Source organism: Meleagris gallopavo, chromosome 7, assembly GCF_905368555.1.
Source record: "Meleagris gallopavo chromosome 7, MGAL_WU_HG_1.1, whole genome shotgun sequence".
NCBI classification, from domain to species: domain Eukaryota; kingdom Metazoa; phylum Chordata; class Aves; order Galliformes; family Phasianidae; genus Meleagris; species Meleagris gallopavo.
Genome location: NC_139410.1, coordinates 18,455,242 through 18,478,602, shown reverse-complemented (window position 1 = coordinate 18,478,602; position 23,361 = coordinate 18,455,242). Strand labels below are relative to the sequence as shown.

Sequence of the window (23,361 nt, the reverse complement as noted above, 5' to 3'; positions counted from 1 at the left end):
TTTAAGTAGTAATAGAAGAACTCAGTGATAATCTCAAGATGTTTTCCATACAACTAACATGGCCATGGTATCTGCTGGTCTGTGTAGCCCTGGCACAAGGAGAGAGCTGGAGATGGGAACAGATTAACTGTGGCCTCCCCAACAATGTTTAGGTCTCACCTTCTGAGAACATACAAGCTACTACTGTCTTGATACTCTCTCTAATCCAACATTATGGCATGGCTATATTGGTCACGCTGTGTTAGCAAATCTCACAAGTGAGGAATTGTTATTTTTCTGATGCTTTTAGCTGCTGAAATGGGAAATAGCCCTTTCTAAGGAATGCGATGTAATGTTGTGGACAAGATATCTGATCAGCTAATGTCTGCTCCTGCCAGACAGATGACAAATATTGTTAAATCAGCCACTGTCAGGTGCAATTCCCTTCTTAGCAGCTTCACGTGATCCATTAGCAAGTCAATGTACCAGAGCTTGAATTTTTTTTTTTTATTGTTGCTGCCTTGTTCTCCTCTAATACAGGAAAAATACTGCTCATGATAGGCTTCTTGATGCTCCTTTCAGTTGCTTCCCCCCCCCAGTACCTGAGCCTTTTGCACAGAAAAACAGCACTGATATAAAAGAGTGAAAAATTGATTCTTTTTAGAACACAAATCCAACTATTTCCTCAGCAACACACATTACTTATGGTAATATGGTTGGTACCTTTTTCATCCCTAAAGTTGAAAATCTTTGAATGTTATTCCAAAACCAACTGGCAATGGCAAGATCCTTGCTCATGTTTGCATTCACTTCATCCCATGCTATGTTTTAATAGATGACAAAACATGCTGAGAACATTGTGGTAAACACACCAAATCTTCAATATTTGTGGGTGAGTGAATTTGAAAGCGTGTTTTAGTAGCCTGCTAATTCCTGTTTGAAACATCCTCTGCCTGTATAGTTGATGCTGTTTTTTCCTCTTGCTTTTTCATAAAAAAAATCAGCATGAAACCAAATATAATAGAATACACTCATAAATAATACTGTTAACTATCTCAAATACTGCAATAAAAATACACATTCTCACAACTTAAATTTAGTGAATGTTGAGTTTGAAGAGTGAGTGGAAAAATAACCACATACACAGGAAAAGGGAGAATATAAGCAGTCAGGTGAGAAAGAAAAATGGCTTAGAAAGCAGTGAGAAACAGGCAAGCATTAGAAAAAAAAATAATTGATGCAGAAAGTAAAAACAATTTCATTCAAATACCTAATTAATATTCTCATTTTACAAAAGAACACCTGCAAAGCACTGACTGCTGGGTCTTTTCAGTTATCGACTGATGGAAAAGAAATGAAAATCACTACTGCCAACTTCAGCTAAAAGGAGTTGACAAATTGACACTAACTGCTCCCTCATATGAGGTCTACTCATGCTGTTATTAGTGCAGCCCATCCTTGTAGACACTTGTACTTTGTTTAGTGTCCAGTGTCAGTTTTTAATTCCTGGGTGTGTTCTATATTGCATAGTAGATTCTGCAAAATAGACAGAATTCACCAAAGGACAGAAAGGACAGCAGTGAAGTATTTTTCAAAAACTTTATTTTTAAAAGTCATCAATTAAGTATGTAAATGCTGACCGGTCCTATTGAGGACAACACATTAGTGTTTATGAAATGAATTTTCTCTTTCTAATACCCCAGAGGGTGAGTCAAGGTATGATAGAGTGTAAAGTCTTTCAAGATGGGTTACAGATTTAATCAAGGCTTTGTTCAAATCCTATGCTTTCTGACTAACTTATAAAATATTATAGTTGATATAATTGTTTTACTACAATATTATAGGACAAGGAAATGTTACGTGCATTGCAAGAAATAGAGGATTATAGCAGCTGTATTGTGACTTTACCACCTGACTGATTTCAAGTGATATCTAGAAAACTGCATAACGGGGGGCACAGTATATGATGCAAAGTGACACGGCAGGGGAGCATTGATTTAATCACACAGCTTAAAGTCAATCTAGAAACTAAGCATTTTTATAAAAATGGCACAACCCCCCTTCCCATCTTGAGAACTGTACTCCAGAGGACTTAAAATATAACATAGGGGACTTTACATGATTTAAAAGGGTGGCATTAATTTAAAGATGGACAAATTATGAGGGGTACATTTTGCAATGCAGTACTGCTATGTGTGTATGTGTCAGTTCTATGACAGTCCATGTAAAGACTTTTGCCTGTTTGAAAACGTGTTGCTATAGTGGACTCCATTGTTTCCTGAAATAGTTTGTCAAAATCCCACTTTGATACAAGAAAATTTCCCTTCGTGACCCAGGCAGCAGCTGACCCATCCTAGCTCAGCCTTCTACTCATAATGGCTGTAATTCTCCATCCATTCTGGACCACAGTGGTGCAGTCCCACATGTGGCAGAAACTGCTCTGAAGAAAAAGGTCAAAGAACCTCAATTTATTGTAATGAGGTGGGAGAGAACTGGCCTCATCTGTGTCATTCAGATTCAGTCAGAGTCACATCAGAACATCTTTCCATTTTCCACCTGCCCCAGAGGACAGAAACAAAAATATGTTGTACTTGGTTATCAAATCCACTGGAAGGTGCAACAGGATAAAGATAATTTTTCCTTACTTTAAGTTGTCTCTCTCTCTACCTCCCTTTCCTCCTTCTACTATCAACACTTTGGGTCCCAGCCAGCTTGATTTTCATCTTCTGTTGCTACACTAGATGCATAGCTAGAAATTGAGTGCATTGTGGTTTGCATTATTTCATTTATTTGTTTCTATCAGCATTGCCTCCTGTTTTAATTACTTGGGGTTTAGTAAATTAAAACCTCTTTCATTGATAAACAATAGCAAACTATGATGCTAATAAACTTGCTAGTTAGAATATTGTGTTTAACATCAAGTTATACCATTTCGTTTTTTTTTTTTCCATGCAGTATCCTTTTTAAGAAAAAAAACATTGTTTTGATAACGAATAAACTTCAGAAAAAATTCTTTATTAAAAAAAGGCCTACCAATGTTAATTGATACTATTTAGCTACTCTCACTTGCTTGGTTTGGAGTTCTCCTATTTAATTTAGCTGTCTTGATACAGAGCTCACTCACCAGGGAAGCTTCTGAACTTTTACAGCTGTATTTATTCTTGTCTTTTATGAACATGGTCAGCTAACAAAAAGTGTTTTGCAGTGTACAATTTCTGTTTGTGAAATTTCCCAAATTACAGCTTAGCCCCTTTCATTGTGCAGAAGGTTTCCTCTCCACTATAACAGAAGCCAGCATATCAGCAGGCAGTGGTAGTGGAAAAACACTTCAGAGCACATAGTTTAATATCGGAACTTGGTTCCCTTACAATGCTCAAGATCACCAACCTCAACAGTATCAGGTGTTGACTCGGCAATGAATGAACTACAACATCTCTTTTGTGACTAATGCATTAAAGTCCCCTACATAAATTTTGTTTTTGGCAAGTAGATTCATTGTCATGTTAGATTTGTTCAAGTCAGTTCTCAGAAAGCTCTTTGACTGTCTGTAAGTATTAAAAAAAGTAGCCTTATTCATTACATTATTTCTAATTTGTATGAAATCTAAATGTACTGTAGATAAAGCAAAATAGTAACAACATGATGACAAGTAGAAAATAAATTCATCTAATTGTCTTTTCTATCAGTTTAATAGCATTCCTTTGAAGTTAGAGATACAATTTACTTTAGGGATGAATTGTACACAGTGATTTTGTATGGGGCTGCTGAATCACAGCCTGAACCTCTGATTGATCACCTGAGGCGAGCAATGAGTCAGCCAGGGGAGCTGCAGGAAGGGGTGGAGCCTGGCTCCACCTCTCCTAGACCCATTTAAGAGCTGACTGCCAGTAGGGAAGGATCTCTCTGGAGATCTGCTCCATCAGGAGTTCATCTCACAAGCCCAGGACAGGGTGAGTGACTTTCTCTTATTTCTCCAATATAAATTATATTAGTCAGGCTCCTGGATATATATCTATACCATCTGTATATCCATTGATTAAACAGATTTAAAAGTCACAAAATCTCTAACATCAAGCATCTTTTCTTGCCTTAGTCCTAGTTTCTTTATGGATTCTAGGCCATAATACAAACACCTCATAGACTTCAAATCTTTTTGTTGAGGTTTTTTCCTTTTCAAATAAAAGTTATGTTAAAGATAACAAATAGAAAAAGTTTCTAATAACTACTTTTAGTCCAGTTAATAGAATACTCAGTTAAATCATAGTATATAGACTATAAGCTTAAACCTACACATCTTAGTAAGTACTTCTTAAAAGATTCTTTAAAATAACTTACCTGCTTCACATTTTTCTTTGGTACTCTAGAGATGACCTTTGAGATATCTGCTTTATTATTTGCCCCTCTTTACAGAGCAAGAGGAACAATAATCACAGCAGTGTTCTTCCCTGTACAAAACAGCAAGAAACAGTCAACACAGAGTTGCCACTATCTTTCTAGAAAAAACAAACACTCATCCAGCAATGGAGCCAGTTTACCCTTTTCAAGAGCAAGTACAACTTCAGCAAATATAGCACTACACACAAATCAGAAAGCTTTTAACAACGAAGATGCATAATACAATAGAAAGAAAGCACAGTAACAACAGCAGAAACCAAGGACCTAAGCTGCAACAAGAAAAAAACTTACTCAAATACAACAGCCATCAGCATGGAAAGAAAGAAAAGAAAAGACTTACCTTCACAAAGCCTCAAGTAGGTAGAGACCTTCAGCAAAATACCTTTACCTCCACTGCCAACCCTTAAATGAGGATTGGGAAGGGGTGGATCCTGGCTCCACCCTTTCCAGTCACTCAGGCATGCACATGAGCTGCCCTGGGTTGGTCCTGCCTTCCCACCAGGTGCTCAATCACTGGGTCAGGCCATGACTCAGTGCTTTCACTGCAAGGTTCAAAACCATTACTGTTGGTTACTACTTTTTAAATCTTTTGCTTAAATTAACATTTAAAGTGTTTGAAAAGCTAACATTACAAGTATGCTTTCACAGATGAATTCTTTCTTAGTGAAACTACTATAAAACAATTTTAGTGAGTCATTCAGAAAAACCTTAAAAAAACTTTTCTTAGTTTGCCTTATCGTTCTGGTAGATATCCCCAAAACAAGGCTATGGATTTTTCCTTGAGCTTTTAGAAACACATGATTTACATAAAAATATCATATAGCATCAATACAAATATAGCAACTTATTTGCTGTGAATTTTTACAGTGTAGCAACGAACTGGCAAATCAGTTCTTCAGGCCAAGGGCCTTCTGTACATGTCTGCTTCCCTAGTACACTGTTTATATGTTAATGGGTGTCATGGCTCTACTGAATAAACTTTTTAATGAGTGTCTAATGTTAATTATGCAGATCATGTTAAATTCCCTGAGAATTCTCTCTGTACAGTAATTGTTAAGTCATGGCCTGAAGCACTGATTGAGCACCCGGGAAAGGACCCAGTCAGCCCTGGGAGCACAGGTGAAGGTAATTCAGCTGTACAACTGGAAGGAGTGGAGCCTGGCTGCACCTCTCTTAGACCCCATTTAAGGGCTGACTGTCACTGAGGAAGGATCTCTGTTTGGGGATTCCTTCTCTGTGAGTTTTCCCTGTAAGCCTAGATCTTTAGCAATAGCTGAGCATTTTTCTTTTGTAGCACCTTTTTATTTGTGTTAGTCCCTTTGTTATTATGCCTTCTGTGTTGCTCTTTCTAATTGTTACATTCTCCATGTGAGATCATTGCAGGCACTCTACAGCTTCCATGTTATAGGCAGTGAGTCTAGGAGAGAGAGTTGAGTAACTTGCTCTTTGACTAGCAAGGCTTAGGTAAAACTCACTTATATTCCTTTATGTGTCTGCTCTGAAATAAGGATGTTTATTGGCCTAATACAGAAGCTGACATATTCCTTCTTAGCCTAGACTACGTTATTTGTTTAAGGGGAGATTCCTGTTAGGATGGAATAGAACAGAATAAAATCTCTTGATTGGAAGAGACCTTAAAAGATCAACTAGTTCAACTACTTGACTACTGCTCAGCTAACCAGAAGTTAAAGCCTACTACTGAGGGCATTATCCAAATGTTTCTTGAATCCTTACAGGTATAGGGTATCAACCACCTCTCTAGGAAACCTATTCTGGTGTTTCACCACCCTCACACTAAAGAAATTTTTCCTTGTGTCCAATCTGGATGTCCCCTAGCACAGCTCTGTGCTATTCTTGTGTGTCTTGTCATTGCCTCTCAGAAACAGAGCTTAGCCCCTCTCTGCTTTCCCTCTTTAGGGATCTGCAGGGAGCAGTTAAGCCACCTAATGATCTTCTCTTCTCTAGGCTGGACAACCTAATGTCCTTGGCCTCTCCTCAAAGGATTTACCTCCCACTCTATGACTTGCTGTGTTGCCCTCTTATGGATGCCTTCAAGGACCTCAACATCTTTTTTAAATTGAGGAGTGCAGAACTATACACAGTATTAAAGGTGAGGCTACACCAATATTAAATTTGGGTGAATGCTTCATGTGTGTGAACAAGTCCTCTCACCTCTTCTGCTGGATGCTTAATTTGACACATAAATATCTACATTTCTTAATTTAAAAAAAATGTTAGATAAGCCACTAATTAATCCAGAAGGCATTGTGGATGAGGATGAATTGAAGAATGATAAATCACTAGAGAGATTTTGTTGGTGTGTCTGTTACTGACATAGAGTTCCTTGTCTACTCTCAGGGTGCAATCAAGCACAGTGTGTGGTAGCTCTGGGGCTTCAGCGAGAGTAAGAACCCAAGAGAACATAGATTGGCTACAGCCATCAGTCTAAGTGGAGGCAAGAGCCTACTAGGGAGGGAAAAATGATAACACTTGTCAATGATTAAGTAACACATCAAAGTATGTAACTGTTTTATGTAATTAGAACATAATACCTATATATAATGTCTGACAAAATATGCTAGTGCTTTTTGTTTTCATTGAAGAAATAGAACCCATCCCTTTTTCATAATCAAGGTGAAGAAAACATCAATTTTCTGTTGATTAGTTACCCAGCATGAACTAGCTAAAGAGAAAACACAAAGTAGAAACAGAAATGAAGCTTGAGAAGCCTGTTCTGCTTTGTGCAACTTTGGGCAGAAAAGAGAAATTGGATACTGCAGGACCCAGTCAGGAAATGCTTACAGCCATACCTAACTAATTTGCTGTCCAGTGTTCATGGTAGCTGTGCTCTGGTAACAGAGGCAGGAGACAAAATAGTATCGGCTTCCTTTTACAGGCTTATGAATCTATTCACAGGATGCAGTAAGTTATGTTCAGGATAAAGAACAGACAGCATTAGAGTACTCCCAGCAGGGAGCGTGGCCACTGGGTCTGCAGTCTAGCTGTCTAGTACATTTGCCAGTTAGCTGCCTTACCTGTGTGACTTGCCATCTTGAGAGTGCTGACCTTGCCAGTGAAACTAGGGAACTCTTTAGTCACTGTCTAGAGCTTTAAAGGTATACTTGTATCCCACAGCCATGACGTGCCCAATTTTTAACCATATTTTCTTCCAATTCACTTAAGTGAAATAACTTTACTCTTGTAGTTCATTACAAAGAAAAATGGACTCTCTGGCTTAAAAATGTCAGAATAATATATTTTATGATTTAAGGAGATGAAAATGCTAATCTGATAAATTGGCATTAAGTGATAGTTTCAGTCAAACCAAACATATGCACAGGTCTCCCTGTACACTTGTGATGCAAGTACAGCAAATTTCTAAGGAAGAAATTTAAAACTACATAATAAGAAAATGAAAATCTATTGCTGGCAAGTTGCCTGTCATTTAGCTCTGAGGCAGCTAACAACTTATATCTGGGGTCTTGAAACCAAATGCTAAATAGCAATGGCCTCATTCATGTGTGAACACAAGTGTGTTAACAGATGACTAACGATTAATAGACAACTACATTTAAAAGAGCATGTGAGGAAAAAGAAAGAAATGAGATGACTGGGTGAGTGTTCCTCTGGGCAGGCTATGAACCATCTTGGAAGCTGGCTGAAGATGACCAGTAAGTGAATTTAGCTCTGAGGGTGAGTTTTAGAGTTCTCAGGACTGTGATTAGTTAACACAGTGGGTAACTCAGGCTGCCACAACTGATGCAAAACTTCCAGCCATGAGAAGTACTGATCTCTCAAACTTGCGTTATAATGTAAAACCAGTGTAAATATTCCGATTGGTTAGCATTGAAGTAGCTGCCTTTTTATGCCAGATTAACTCTCTGGTCAGGTATTGTCTCTCCCCCTGCAGCTGATGTGAAGCTGGCACAGACTCCAGGCTATGTGCTCATTGTAGAGTCTGGCACAGCTATGTGTTTAGTTAGTGCCCAGATTTTGCAGTACATGTAAATAAGGCTGGACTACTTGAAGTCTGCAGTCCCCCAGAGTATCACTAAATGCTGAGACAAGATCCATATGGCTCCATGCACCTGGTATCTGTGCACCAATAACCTGAACTGCCAGAAGGTTTGAAAAGTTCCTCTACTAAGTAGAGTGTAATGAGCTTCTAGCCCAAACTTGGTCACATAAATAGGCATGAAATAGATGTATCTGAAGTGCCAATTGAAGTGTAACACTGTAACTAGCTCAAATAAGATAAAATCAGCCCTTTTTCCAGTCTGTCTACACTAAGAGCTGGGCACATAAAATTAGAAACTTTCTTTCAGAACAAATTAGTCAAAATGGATGTAAAAGATTGACTAACTTTACCATAGTGTGCATAGAGTCTAATTAGCTTACCACAAGCTTATGTGTTTAAGCAATACTGAAATTGTGAACTATGACTGTACCATAATTACAATGTACATTTCGGCACACTTTCTTTAAAGCTAGAGCAGGAAGCCAAACCAAAGTGAACAATAGAGAAAAATGAAACATGGATATATAGTGACTTGATCCTTGCTTCCTCTTTTCCTTCTGACCAGTCACCAATCCTCACAGAGCAATTTTGCTTTGGGTCAACTTGAATTGGAGCCCAGCATAATGCACAAACTCTCCTGAGGCACATAAACCATTCTTTCAACTAAAGTTATTTGTCTGCACATCTTTTCACAGCAGCCAAACTAACCACAATTGCATGTCTTCCCAAGTATCAAAATCTGCTTGTCTGCCAAGATAAAAAAAAAAAAAAAAACATTTGGAAGACTGTGAAGTGATATAAGCTGGGGACACCTACTGCATTGATGTATTTTAAGTTCTGTTATGCAGAGCTCTGGCAGTAAATTCAATGTACGTCACTTGGTAACTGGGTGAAGTTGGACTAGTTTATTCAGTTCAACAATAAACCCACGTGAAAGTCAGGACTGACTTGAAAGCCTAGGGTAGATCTCATAACGGACTGCTACTCTGTGTGGTTTTACTTTTTGGGTGAAACAAATTAGAAAAACTGATGAAAGTAACAGTGCAAAAAAATGGAAGCCCCACACCTGTTGGGATCAGCAGGCAGTCAGAAGGACAGCCTAGAGTCATGGCTAGCAGCATGATGCAGTTGCAGGAATGCTAACAGACTCAAAGCAGTTTAGAGGTGCAATACAAACTCCTGTTGACTGCAGATGAACGAAAAACAAAACAAAAAACGTGGGTTAAAAAAAAAGGGGGGGGCGTTATTAACCACTGTAAATTAGTGAAACTGATTTTGAGCTCCCCTGTAGTATCACCCCTCCACAGCACAAGATTTGGGCATTCTCATTCCATAGTCTTCCCTTGGCTACTTCCACATAATTGCTGTGGCAATACAAAGTCAGTTAAAAGGTTTTAATGGTCACCCACCCAAATGTTTCAGAAATCTCTTTTCAGATATGCTTAGAGAGCTGTTGCCCCAGCTTTCTCTCACAGAAAAGCCAGAGTAGTATTAATTGTTCAGTGGGAATTAACCTTTTATTGTTGTGGTGGCAGGTTCATTTTGCAAAGACCAGTTCCTTGCCTGTATCTGCACGTAAGCAACACGACGCTCCAGTGCCAATGAGCCTCTGCAATGTCTGGGAAATAACTATTTTATTGTATTAGAAACAGACAAATATTGAATATATTTGTATATATTGGAATATCAAGGTATGCTGCAGAGACAGATCACCTTTAGGTGGAGAATAATGACATGAATTTTCCAATTAAAATTAACTTTGTTTCAAATGCAATTATCATTAATTAAGCCAATGGTTTTCTGCATATTGTCAGCTATTGAAATTGTACCTGAAGAACTTTTCATCAATAGATTTCAAAATTTATACTTCTGAGGATACACGTACACATCTCTGTTGAAGACAGGTAAATGCCGAAAATAGAGAGATCTGGAAGATTTGAGTATTGTAATTGAAGAGAGGCATATGTGTATGTACAGGAGCCAGCTTAGATGTTGGTGAGAGAGCTGGAAAATGAGTTCCCAGGAGAAAATCTATGTCAGTCAGACTTGGTGTGAGATCTGGCTGTGAGAGCAAGGGAGAGAGAGGCAGGAATAAGGAATGTAGACAGCAGCCAGTTATGGCTTGAGCACTGGTTAAAAGTCTTGTAGATTTGAGGAAATAAAAAATGTTATGCTCAAAAATCATGATTTGTTGGTAAAGAAGGCTGTGTTAGAGGCATGCAACCCCCACTGCCTGTTTCACTCTAACCTGAAATCAGCAAAGCGCCAGCTTTTAGCAGACTGCTTATGCCAGGACTCTGAGCAGGCTCCTGAGACAGTTAAGCATGGGGCTGGAGCCAGCAGAGCTTGTAACTTTGTGAAGGGCTAAGATGGGCACTTGTGGTGAGCACCACAGCTAAGGAAGTGAAGGACCAGATAGGTCTGAGCAGTGCTACAGTCCACACTTTTTTTTCAGACGGTTTGAACAACTGTGTGTCCATGGAGCAGCCTCCAGCTACCAGCTCTCTTCTCTTTGCCCTGGAAGGGACCACTGAATCAGAAGCTTCACAAATACATTGTCTGCTGGCTCAGCAATAAGCCAAAAGCATCCAATAGCAGATTCACCTCAGCCATCTTGCTAAAGCATTCCTTGAAACATCCCCACGACGTCCTGGATGGCACTGTTCACCATATACAAAAATGACAAATTTTGTTAAAACTGTAGCATTTTTCACTGTATTGTTGTGCTGTGTGTTTATCTTAGGATTTTCTTCAGCATAGAACTGTCAGCACACAGATGAGGATCTATGTAATTAATTTTTCAGGAAAGACAAGTAGAGCCAGTGGAAAAAAAGTAAAATAAAGAGCAAGCTGGCAGCAAACCTTTAAGCAGGATGACAAAATTCTGGAGTGTGCCTTGCAAAGCAGTCAGCTTCTCTTGGAGTTCAGTAGCCAGCTGGAGGGTGTGATGATGCAGAGGAGAAAATTGAAGCCAACCAAAATAAAATGAGGCAGGGCAGGAAAGGGGATGGTGTGGGAGAAGTGAACCTAAGACTTGAAGTAGGTTTGTCTATGCCTAAACCACTTAATCTATAGGCCGGAGGCTACAACAGCACTGAAATTTGCTTTACGTCTTTTCTGTGACATGTAAGAGATATAGCTATAATTTTCCTCTTGTAGGTTGTATCTGCTAGGACCAGGCTGCAAGATAAGAAAGTCACAAGCCACATAAATTCCAAGAGACTTTTTATCTAGGAATAGAAAGCTGTAGCCCTCACCTCAGATTTACTTCTGCTGGGGGGTGTGCTCCAGACACCCGTCCGTGCCTCATTTACTGCTGTTTGGTGCAGGGGGTTAAGTAGGGAGGCGTTTCAGCGGCTCCTTTCAGCTAGGGCTCCTACCTTCAGTCCGACTCAGTACCAGAGGGTAACAGTCGTGGGTATCATTAAGGGCGGGGGCTCTCTCAGTCGACACGGGTGCTCCGGGTTCGGAAGGGCTTTTTGCGCTGCCCCCAAGGCTCTCCGCGAGGGAGGTGGGGAGGGGCGGGGGAAAGTCGGCCGCGGGCAGCCAGCGGGGCCGGCCCCGAGCAGTCTCTGGCAGCCGCGCAAGGCGGCCGGCGGGGAGCGGGCGGGAGCCAATGGGGGCCGGCGTGGCCGAGTGACAGGCGGGGCGGCCGCTACCCCCGCCGGGCGGTCGGGGCGGGGAGCCGGCACCGTCGCTCAGCAGCAGCATCCGCGGGGCTGACACGCGCCCGCATCCTCTTCTCTCCCCCGGCAGCCGCGGCGGGAGAGGCCGGCGGGCGGAGCGGAACGGAGCGGGGGGCGCCGCGACAGACAAAGCAAAGATGGCAGGGATCCTCGCCTGGTTCTGGAACGAGCGGTTCTGGCTGCCGCACAACGTCACCTGGGCCGACCTGCAGAGCACGGAGGAAGCCTCCTTCCCGCAGGCGGAGGACCTCTACCTCGCTTTCCCGCTGGCCTTCTGCATCTTCATGATCCGGCTGCTCTTCGAAAGGTAATGCGGCGTCCCGGGCGGCCGCTGGCCGCGGGGCCGCTTCGGGTTCTCCTCCCCCGGCCTCGCCGCGCCGCTCCACGCTCCCTCCCCCGTCGCTCGGTCACGTAGCGGCCCGATGCGGGCAGGTCTGGGGGCCGACCGGCGGCGTCCGGAGTCCGCGCCGCGGCCCGGCGCTAGGAGGCGAGGTCGCCCCGGGAATGGGCCCGGCCCTCCACCTGCGGCTCGGCACCGGCGGCAGGAGAAGGGCCCTCCTGCCCGGGTACCTGCGCGGGCTGGGCCTGCGGGCTGCCGCCCACTGGCCGCGTCCCCGGCCTCGCGTCCTAGGCCGAGCGGGAAGCCGTCCCGAAAGCAGAGTTCGCCCGTGGCTTCGCCGGAGGGCTCCTGCGAAAGGGCTGGGCTATGGGAACGAGCCGCTCACAGCCCTGCCGTCGCCGCGGGGTTATTCCGGAGCCAGGCTCGCCCTCGCTCCGCTGCCGCAGGCTTTGCGCGCGCGGCGGTTTAAACCTGGGCGCCAGGTGCGGCCGCGCGGTGTAACGGTCAGCGCACGCCTGAGGTGGGGAGTGGGGGCGGCCGCGCGCTCCGCTCCGCGTGGCGGCAGTTGCTGCGTTCCCACGGAAGGCTGTCGCTGTGCATTAGCCGCTGTGAGAGAGCGCTGTCTGCCGAGCATTCCCCTGCTCTTGTCAGGCAGGTTCTGGTGCCGAGTTTTCTGGTCGGTGACAAACGCAGCTGTTTTCATCGCTCAGGTGAGAGGACAGTAGGAGCAACAAGCTTCCACCCGCTGTCCTTAACTTCCGTGTGGCTTCTGCAGAGTGAAAAGACAGCTAAACTTGTAGCCTGGCTGAGCTGATATAACGTTTATCCTAACACTGAGGTAGAATTACCCTTTGAACATTAGGTATCATTTAGATAATGCCAAATCATTTGCTTTTTTCTTTTGCTGTCTGTACAATGCGTACTTCTCATCCAGGGAGGTTTTCTTAGCAATTATTTGAGAAATTATTTGCACCTTTTTAATTTCACATCAGCTTTAAAGCTTCGATGTGAGAGTAGGCTCGGGCTGTCCATGCAGCATGGAGCAACTGTGACTTTTAATGCAGAGCGATGCAGGGAAGCAGGCTGAGCAGGAGCGGCAGGACCTGCTCCCACTGCTCGGAGCAGGAAGATTGTCTCTGAATGATGGATTGTTGCTTATGGTTGCTAGCTTGGCAGTCTTTCGCCAGAACTCCGTGTTTTGCTTGTGGAGAACAGCCACAATGCCTTTTGCTTGCCATTAGTGAAAGGCTTACAGTTATTTTGGTTGATAAAGCTTTCTGAGAACTGGAAAGGACAAGAGAGGGATATCTGAATTGAACTGATAATTTTTCATTTTTCTGTGGAATATAACATCTGCTTTTTTTTGTTTGTTTGTTTTTGTTTTTTTTTCCCCTCCCCCGAAATTCATCAGTTGATAACCGATGTTGCATACACTACATCCTGGAGCAGGTTTCTGCAGGTCTGTTCACTGATTTTGCAACAGAATCACTTAACGAACAAATAAAAATAGATGTTGTAATACATCTTAACAAGTTCTGTGCATACTTTCAATTCACAGCTGTACTGAAATATTTCTAACATGAGCGCATCTTCTCCTTTCTTTCTTAAGATACTTAGTATAGGTGCTCTGGTAATTCTTGATACTGATAGCCAAGCAACCATGTGGTGCTGAGAATCTCATTAAGCATTTTATACCTATTATTTCAAACTGCTTCACAGTAGCTGGCTGTTTGAGCAGTGTGGTTTTACTTCCCTTGCTGTAAAGGATGACCAACTTGCCAGGCCTTAAAGCATTAAGAAACACATTTCAGGGGGAGCTATGATTTGGACTTCACATGTCTTTACTTACAAAGTTCTTTATGTCTGGGGGATAATACCTGTCATGCTAAAGGTTAAAAGTTGACTTGATTTGAGGTGTATATATATATATATATTATACATATACATTTTGGTTACATATTTTTGCGTGCAACTGAGAACAAAGAACTTGATAATTTTGTTCTATATATATTCACCTATTGTTAACAGAATTAACCTACTGGTTATTTGGCGTGGTTTTTGGTTTGTTTGATGAATCAACTAGCAAAGTCAGGAAAAGAATCTAGATCCTTCTGAAGTTATATATATTGTTTCCCTTCCAAAGAAACCACTTTTCCTGATTTCCCTATCCTTGACCTACACTCATGTATGAAAGGAAAAAAATAGATTAGAACATTAAGTATATCCTCCAACAGTTGGATCTGATGATGATGAGTGCTTTAGAAATAAGCTTTGCTCTCAGAGGTAATCTCATAACTGTAAGATTTAGTGGCTCTACCTGATGAGGCCATCATAGTTATGGATGAGGTGCTAAAATACCTTAACAGCCTTTTCTTTTTTCCATTCCTTTTCATGTATCTCTTTAAACATCAAGTTGATTTTAGAAATTGTAACTAAGCACAATGATAATGTTACCTAGTAATTTGGAAAATGACTTTAGTTTGGCATCCAAATGGAAACATATTTCTTCGTAGCATACATCAATTTTGTGTTGTTTTGTTGTGTTTTTTTTTTGTTTGCTTGTTTGCTTTTTTGTTGTTGTTGTTTTTGTTTTTGCTAAGACATGTTAACAATTAAGGATTCCCTCTTGAGCTATCTAACACCTTCAGCTCTAAGGACATAATGTAAGTGCTTATTGATACTACTCTCTCAATTCTCTCTAGTTCTAAAGCAGGCAAGACAGGTTAAAGCTGAATTGCAGCTGATCTTACTAATAGCATAGTGTTGTAGTTTTGGTTGGCCTAAAAAGATAAAGTGCCATGTGTTGTTCTGAGCAAAATATAATTTTTCTTCTTTATTTTATGTGATTCCATACATCTTCTGCTAAGAAGCAGCAACTCTGCCTATTTCTCCAAGCCTGTCCTCTGTAAGAGGAACATATGAAAATAAGGTTTGCTTAGCAGTCAATGTGCTCATCTGGCACGAAATGAGAGGGTAACACTCCTCTCTTTTAGAGTCGTCTCAACGGATTGAGGTTGGCTGAATTCTCCAGAAGATATGCTAACTAAACACGTTTCTGATGTGGTTCAACAATCTTATGTCTGAGTCAAGTAATGTTTCTCAGTGCTTTCTGTATACCTGGCTCATGTTCTCAAGATACTTGTGTCTCATGTTTGCACGGTAGTTATAATATGCTTTCTGGTGCATTACAAGCAACAGCTTGAGCTCAGATCAGATGGGGTAGCTCCCTAATTCACCAAACTGAGCTTACAATTCCTTTCTTGTCCTCTGGTGTCTATGTCTATGATTGTTTCTTAAAAGTGAAGCTGATCTTCCTCAGCTGATGGAATAGCTTGATGTGGTCAGATATAGCTTGGCTATAAGGAGCAGCAGCCCTCCAGCAGCACTGATTTAAGCTGATCCAGCCTCATGATTTATGATCAGTTGGATCAATGTACTCTGGACATTAAGCATATGGAAATTCATGACTTTTGTTTGACATTTTGCTTTTATAATGATAGTTCAGCCTCAAAGCTAACCTCAACTGACTCGTTTTTAGTTCAGTGCTGTATAATTCCTAGTGAGTCAGGATGATATGATACAATGAGCGGGTGTGTGAGCGTGTGTGCACATATATATCTGTGTGTGTATGTGTCTATATATATCGCAAACTGTCAAAATTAATTCAAGTGACAATACATTAAAGCATTGTCCGTGTTTCTGGTATACTGTGTGTGTGTGTACGTTTAATCTTCATAATCCCCAAAACATCTAGTGTTGGTGCTTTATTATGATTACAGGGAGGTTAGAGAGGATACTGAATTTGAAGGATGAGTACAGACATTGTGCATTTCCAGCAGCCCAGAACCTCCTCTTGGCTGGTTGGGTGAGGCAGTGACTGTTATTTCCACCCATTCTGTTTATAGGTTGCAATATTATTAGATTTCTTGCATAGTTCCCTGTGTAGTAGACATGATCTTATTGTTCAGTTATCATTCACTAGTGTGCAAGTAGATGCAGATGTTCACTGACAGTAACTTTCTCTGCTTTTTTTTTCTTTCCTTCTCTCTCTTTTTTTAATCTTTATTATTTTCTTTTTTTAATAAGAAAATCTGGGACTTTTTTTTTTTGCTTGGATAGTTAATTCAGTTGAAACTGAATTGGGCATTGATAACTTCCTTATGAAAAGACACAGAAAATAACTAAAAAGCAATTTATTTCATACTTTAAATGAATTCACTTTTAAAATTATAACACTATAGCATTAATAATAAATACATTTGAAATAAGTGTGTACTGTACAATGTTCATCCATTTCTCTGTGTTTCTTTCAGTTTAGTTATTAAGCTTCTGCCATTTATTTTTGTTTTTATATTTGTTTGGGCTTTGGTCACTGAAACAAGTAGATATCTCACAGGAAAATGATTTCTTCTAACTGGAGTGGAAGTATCAGTCTGTCTTGGCATGAATGGAGCTCTGCCTTGCCAGCTGTGACCAGCATGGTATGTACTCACCCTCCTCATGGGTTACTGTTGGCTGGTGTGCCCCTCTCTTGCTTGGAAGAAAACATAGGCTCGTGTTTACACTTAAGCTGGGGATATTCCTTTAAAAGAAAGCAGAGTATAGGAAATAGGTACTATTTGAATGTCTTTTGTAAAGGGCCATTTATTGGTGAACATTTGTGCCAACCTCAAAATTAGGAATTAAATTGGATATGTGTTGAGCTCCTAGAGAGAACACCGTTAAAATCAATTTCTAAAATGTCCAGCTGACAGAAGTATGACAGCCAACCCCTAGTTCATCTATGGGAAGGATTTCAGTGACAAGTTACTAGAGGATACTGGGAGCTTATTACTTGTGCAGAGCTGCTATTAGTGGTGTTCTGTCAGAGTGCAGCTTCCCGTTACTGTTAGCAACTTCCTTTCGCCTCTCACCTGGGTTCTTGTAACAGTGCTGTTTGATCCAAATTGCCTATGGCTCTTTCTGTTGTTTATATTTCTGCCTCTATCACTGATTAGTAGGCATTTGCTAAGAATTTCTTCTTGCAAAAAGAAGAGCTTCTAATATTCTGCTCTTTTTCAGCCTGGAGAAGGCTTCAGAAAGACCTGATGGCAGCCTTTCAGTATCTAAAGGGGGGCTATAAGAAAGAAGAGGGCTGACTCTTTATCAGGATCTGTTGTGAGAGGACAAGGGAAAACAGTTTCAAACCAGAAGATGAGAGATTTAGGTTGCAAGGCAGTACAGTAAGGCACTGGAGCAGCTTGTCCAGAGATGTGGTGGAAGCCCCGTCCATGGAGACATTCAAAGTCTGGACCAGACTTGACGTGACCTTTAAGGGTCTCTTCCAATTCAAAATATTCTCTGATTCTATGTCTGTGTACTAGTTTCTTATTAGTCTGCAGAAATTATGTAGTATATTAATATTTGGGGAAATCTGTTCCCTTGACTATCTCTGCTACTTGTCAGCAAGGTGAAGAAAATGGGGGTGCCAGAATTGACCAATGCTTACTTGACCATTTTTTTTGTGTTATTTTTTTTTATAACAGTCAAAAATTATTCTATGTTTACAGCAATTTTGACATTTTAGGGGTTTTTGTGCCTGTCTCAAGTTTATCTTGAAGCTTTAGCAAGGATGTTAAATTTACAGAACACATAGCTTTCATGAGCAAAGTAATCTGAGATAACACTCAATAGTAGGTGTAAGCCTGTAACTGGCACCTTACAAATAATCAAATGCGCGCGATGTGTATCAGCAGTTCTTTGGAATTGTTCATCTAACATTGTGTTCTCTTTGTAATCTCCTGTACCAGTGACTCCCTTCACTTGTTTAAAGAATTATTAGATGTGGGAAAGCCAGGCAGGGATAGGCATCCAAATGAGGGAAAGGAAGAGGAATATGTGGGTTTCCTCTGCAAGGAAGTCTCTTCGGTACAAGATGTCAAGTTGCAGTCTTCAGTAAGGATCATCTGGCAGTCACTGATTTCTCACGGGGATGATATCTTTCCTGTTATTCTGAGTAGTAAAATGGTAACAGAGATGAGAGAGTTGAAGTATTGATCACAAGTGGCTGTCATCTTAGAGATGATTTTCATAGTGTTGGTGGGCCTGTAACACAAAGCTATGACTTCTGTACTAAAAGCAGAGAGTGAAATGTGGTGATAATTTTTTTTCTGCATAGTTAATATATCTCACAGTCCCAAGTTTTTCCTTTTGTAAACTTTGTAGTGCTGAGCAGTAGTGGAGCCTCCTGCAGCTGCTACTGATATCACATAATTGACTTTTAACACTCGAGTTAGTTGTCTGTATAACTAAGAAAATCTAAGAGCTGTAAAGAAGCATAATATCCAGTTAGATCTGTTGTATGTTATATAGCATGCAAGATACATACATTTTATATACCAGCTATTAATCCATTTTATCTTTTGAATAGGAAAGAACAGGAAGCTGAAATTCTCCCAATTGCCCCGTATTAATGAAATCCCTTTCAGGCTCTATAGTCTAAACTTCATTTTAATATTATAAATGATATGCCTTAACATTTGGTCCGAAATGATAAAAAGCCACCTTTGCACTCAGAGGTCACACTAGGATGGGTAAAGGAATACATCTAAATCACTTGCATTTTCCCTCAGTGTAAGTTTAGTAAAAACTTACTTTTTAACAGCACCTACTCTGTGTTGGTTTCTCTTGCAGAGAATGGGGGCAGAAGGGAGTAACCTACACTACTGTAAAATTAAATATATCAGTCTCACTGACATGGTTACTCTAGTGCAAAAAAAAAAAAACCAAAAATTAAAAAAAAAAAACAACCATAGGTTAGGCCCCAGGAAGGCATTCACTAGTGTAAGATTTTTAGATTTCTGAGGCTATTTCTGCCATTGTGCATGCAGTATTATTTGTGCATCTTTCATAACAAGCAAGTTGCTATATTTTTAACATCAGTGAAGTGACCTGGAGAAAGAAGTGGCTTTTATTTTTTTATATTTGGTGTGATCACACCTCTTATTTCTCATCCTCTGAGATAATATTTACTTGTGCAAGCAGAAGGATGGGAAAATAAAACATACAAAAAAGTCAATAGAAATGAGGCTGAAATCCTTACTTTGGAATTTGCACTCCTTTCTTCCTTCTGATGCTGATAGTTTTCAATTCTGAGAGACTTGTATATATAACTTTCACTGGATCTGTTGCTTACCATGTCCTTGGGACTCTCATCTTCACTGAGAAGAAGGTGGAAGTGGGGGCTGTTCTCTACTTGTTTGCTATGGTGTTTGGCATTATGTAGTCACACTGAGCTTTATTTTTGAAAGATGCATTTGCACTGTCCACATAGCTGTAGGCAAACTGTTGTGCTGTCATTAAAGCCTGAACAAGATAGGCTCCTTAAGAAAGCTAAAATTTAGCCTTTATATGGCACCTTTGTAGACGAGCTGTATAAACATTGAATGCTAGTCTACACCTATGGGGGTTACAGTAAAATAGAGCAGAGAAAATCAAATCTACGTGAAATGAAATTGAACTGAGAAATGATTAGAATAGCTCTAGCAGCATGAACTCAGATGGCAGTGGGCTCCTCTGACTCGCTGCTCTATAGGGAAGAAATGATCTCAGCTGGGGAGCCGGAGGGCTCCAGCCTCCTGTGCTGACTCAGGGCATTACTGTAGCATTTTAGACCAGTGAGTCATCAAGACCAGAGTCCTTGTTGCAAATGATGAGACCAGTTGCTTCTATTGAAAACAAAGTTTAAGCTAAAGGTGTATAATGAGAAGATTCACAACTCATATAAAGGTCATGAGTAGGAATGTGTCTGTTGACAAGCTTTTCTGTAGTTGTTCATTAGATTTTCTTGGACTTCCTGTTGTTTACCACTAATTCTCCAAAGCATGCAGCTGAAGAATATTATCAGGTCCAATTGGGTGTATTTATTCCCCTTATGGACAGTGTTCGTTGGAAAGAAGCCTTTGGGAAAAAGAAAGGCAAGTGGTTAGACTGCAGGTGGGAAGATGTTTTGTATGTATTGAAGCAAGAATTGGGTGGTAATTGAGCGGTTGATACTTATCTGTCAACTTTTCCCACACACCTAATATGAGAAAAGGGAGATAACTGATACGATAACAGAATAGCCTGAAAATATGAAAATTTCCAAAGCCAAACGCTCCCTAGGATTACAACACCAATTGTACTAAATTAATTTTGCCGTGATTGCATTGACATGATTATGACAAGTTGATCTGCAAATGGAGTCTTGGGAGTAATAAGTTCTGAGCCAGAAATGTACCAACAGATTTCTGGGTTGCATTGGGAAGAGCATAGCCAGGATGGTGAGGAAAGTGATGATACCCCTGATATTCAGCACTGGTGAGGTCATGTCTGCAGCGCTAAGTCCAGTTATGGTTTCCCTGTATCAGACATGAACGTAATGCAGTGAGGCCACAAAAGTCCGCTGGAGCATCTGATATATCAGAAGAGGCTGGGAGAGCTGCAACTGTTTAGCCTGGAGAAGAGATGCTTTGGATGGATTGTATCAGTTTGTACAAATACTTGATAGGGAGGTTAAAGAAAGGAGAACCAGACTATTTACTGGGGCAACATGCAACTGAGATGCAGGAGATTTTGTTTAAGCAGGGGCGATGAACTTGGTGATCTCCAGAAGTCCCTTCCATCTGTAGCGAATACTGCGAGATCACTACTGTGCTAAATGACGTTTCCACAATGCAGGACTCAAGGAGTCACATGGGAGTTCAAGTATGTATGAAGTTGATAAACTGTAGTGAAAGTCTGAAATAGATGAGGAATAGGTTGAAGTTCACTATAATTCTACAAAAGAAAATTAATTTAGGTGGAGCACACAGCATTTGATAGATGTGGCTTTTCTGTTTGCCACGGAATGGCTTTTTTGGTTTCTTCTATTGTAGTCTGGCATGTGAGCAGACAGGAAGTAAATCAGGAGATATATTTGGATGTTCTCAAAGACAGCAATTAACTTGTGTGTACCCTAAAATGAAGTCTGAATTGCTGTGTTATAAACATATCCTGTTCTCTTCTAGGATCAATACTTTGTGTTTCCTAAAGCAGTAAATGTGATTATAGCAGGTAATTTTGAGGATAATTTCAGTTTTGTTCCTCATACGTTGATTCTTTTCCACATCATAATGTCTTCAGGATAATTTTGTTCTCAAAATATTTAAAGAAAAGGATACTTTAAAAGACAGAGTACTCTTATGTCCCCTGTTAAGAGGGGATGGTGGTCATGTCTTCTGGGAAAGCTCTTACTGCTTTTGTTTTCTGGAAAATAATATTAAATCAGCTTTAAACAAAAACTGGGAGAAATTAGTCTTTAGTTCCACATTACTAGTTGCGTATATAGGCAATATATGTATATTTGTGTACAACACAAAAGAATGTATAAACTGCATTGGTACTATGTCACTCTGATGTAATACTTTTTTTCCTACTTCATTTAAAAATCATTAAATTAAAAAAAATATATAAATATATATATGAGGAGATAAGGAATGTTGACTGGTCTAGAAAACTAGATATTCCAAAATGTGTTTCTCTGGGGTTATAATAAAGCAGTTTGACATTTGCTAGAAGAAACGTGCTCTATATCCTAGTTAATTAATGGGGCATTACTTTTGTGTGAGAGCATGAACCTGGAATTGTTAATTTCTAGAGCATTATGGAAAATATGACCACTATTTCATTTTCTTCCAGTTTGGAATGAAAAGGAAATTCAGAAATGTCAAAATTTCCTCAGGAACAGATGTCCTGACTTTCAGCCAGCATATATTAATAGGTCTGCTTATAAGACAATGATGTAGTACAAAAAAATGAGATCTTTATAGCATTGCTAGCCTCCGGAAACGTGTTCTTGACCAATTCCTAATTTTAGACTTATTCAGCCTGCACATGTATGAATGCTACCTAGAAAATAAAAATAAATAAATAAAGATAAAAGCAAACCTCTTAACAGATTAATTTTGTTGAAAGTGGACTCTATCCTGACATTTTATCTTCCATTGTCAAGATGAAAAGTCCACTAGTAGAAATGGAGGAACGTCTCTTTGTATTGCATACCCTTCCAATGAGAGGTGGCTTCAAGGTGTGAAGAGAAAATAGCATTTGTATCCATCACAATAATTTGTGTTTTGTTTTCTTTCCTGATTGGAATAGTTTAGGTATAACCGGAGAGAGATAGAGAGCTTTAAATGCTAAATCTCTCAGAATAATGTGGCTGAAAGAAAACTGCAGTGATATTGGCTTTTTATGTTTTTAAATGCATTGTAGTTAAATCTTTTGCCATTTTCTAGACTAGTGCTTAGTGGCATATATCTCTAAACAGCCATTGCAACTTTGAAGCATTAAGGCCGTATTAATATAGCAATAGAATTTAGAATTTTGATTCTTTCAGATCTTCTATAGAAGCTGAGTGTTAAGAGTTCAACAAGAATGCATTATTTGAGGACAAAACATATGATTCCTTACTTTTTAACTGTCTTTCACTTCTCATCTTATAACTGTATCTCCAGTCTCAACAGATTTCCCTTACTTTTTCCTGCTATCTTAAAATTGAGGTCTATCCCAGTATTGTTTTGCATTTTTCTAATCTTTTTCTCATCTTCTTCATGCCTCTTAAATGTTCTCTATCCTGCAACTGCTCTCTTCTTATTCATCATCGTCTTGTTGATTTTTCTCTTCCTTTGAACAAAAGCTGTCTACTGTCTTACTTTTGTGCTGTTAGAGTGCATGTCAACCTTATTCAGTTTCCACTACACCTTGATGGAAGAGCAGCATTAAGAGCATTGCAGACTCCTAAGTTAGGTTCTAAAATGGCTTTTAATTATAAAAGCCTCAATAGAGTGAGTGCAGTGGTATGTGGGAAGACAGGTTTGGATTGAGGGAGGACTTCAAGTGGATGTTAATTTTGTCAAGGATCTTTCTTACTCTAGTTTGTTAGAGTA

The 23,361-nt window shown here is 40.2% G+C and overlaps 1 protein-coding gene across 2 annotated transcripts in view; it reads left to right on the top strand.

Moving 5' to 3' along the window:
• Positions 1–11,735: 11,735 nt before the first annotated feature.
• Positions 11,736–23,361, top strand: part of CERS6 (ceramide synthase 6) — a 111,113-nt gene continuing 99,487 nt past the window's right edge. For both annotated transcript variants that reach the window (XR_014884384.1, XM_085228167.1), the window contains exon 1: positions 11,736–12,385. Coding sequence is in view for 1 of the 2 variants with exons in the window: in XM_085228167.1 (XP_085084293.1) it covers positions 12,216–12,385 (170 nt within the window). In the remaining variant the exon portion in view is untranslated. The remainder of the gene's footprint in view (positions 12,386–23,361) is intronic.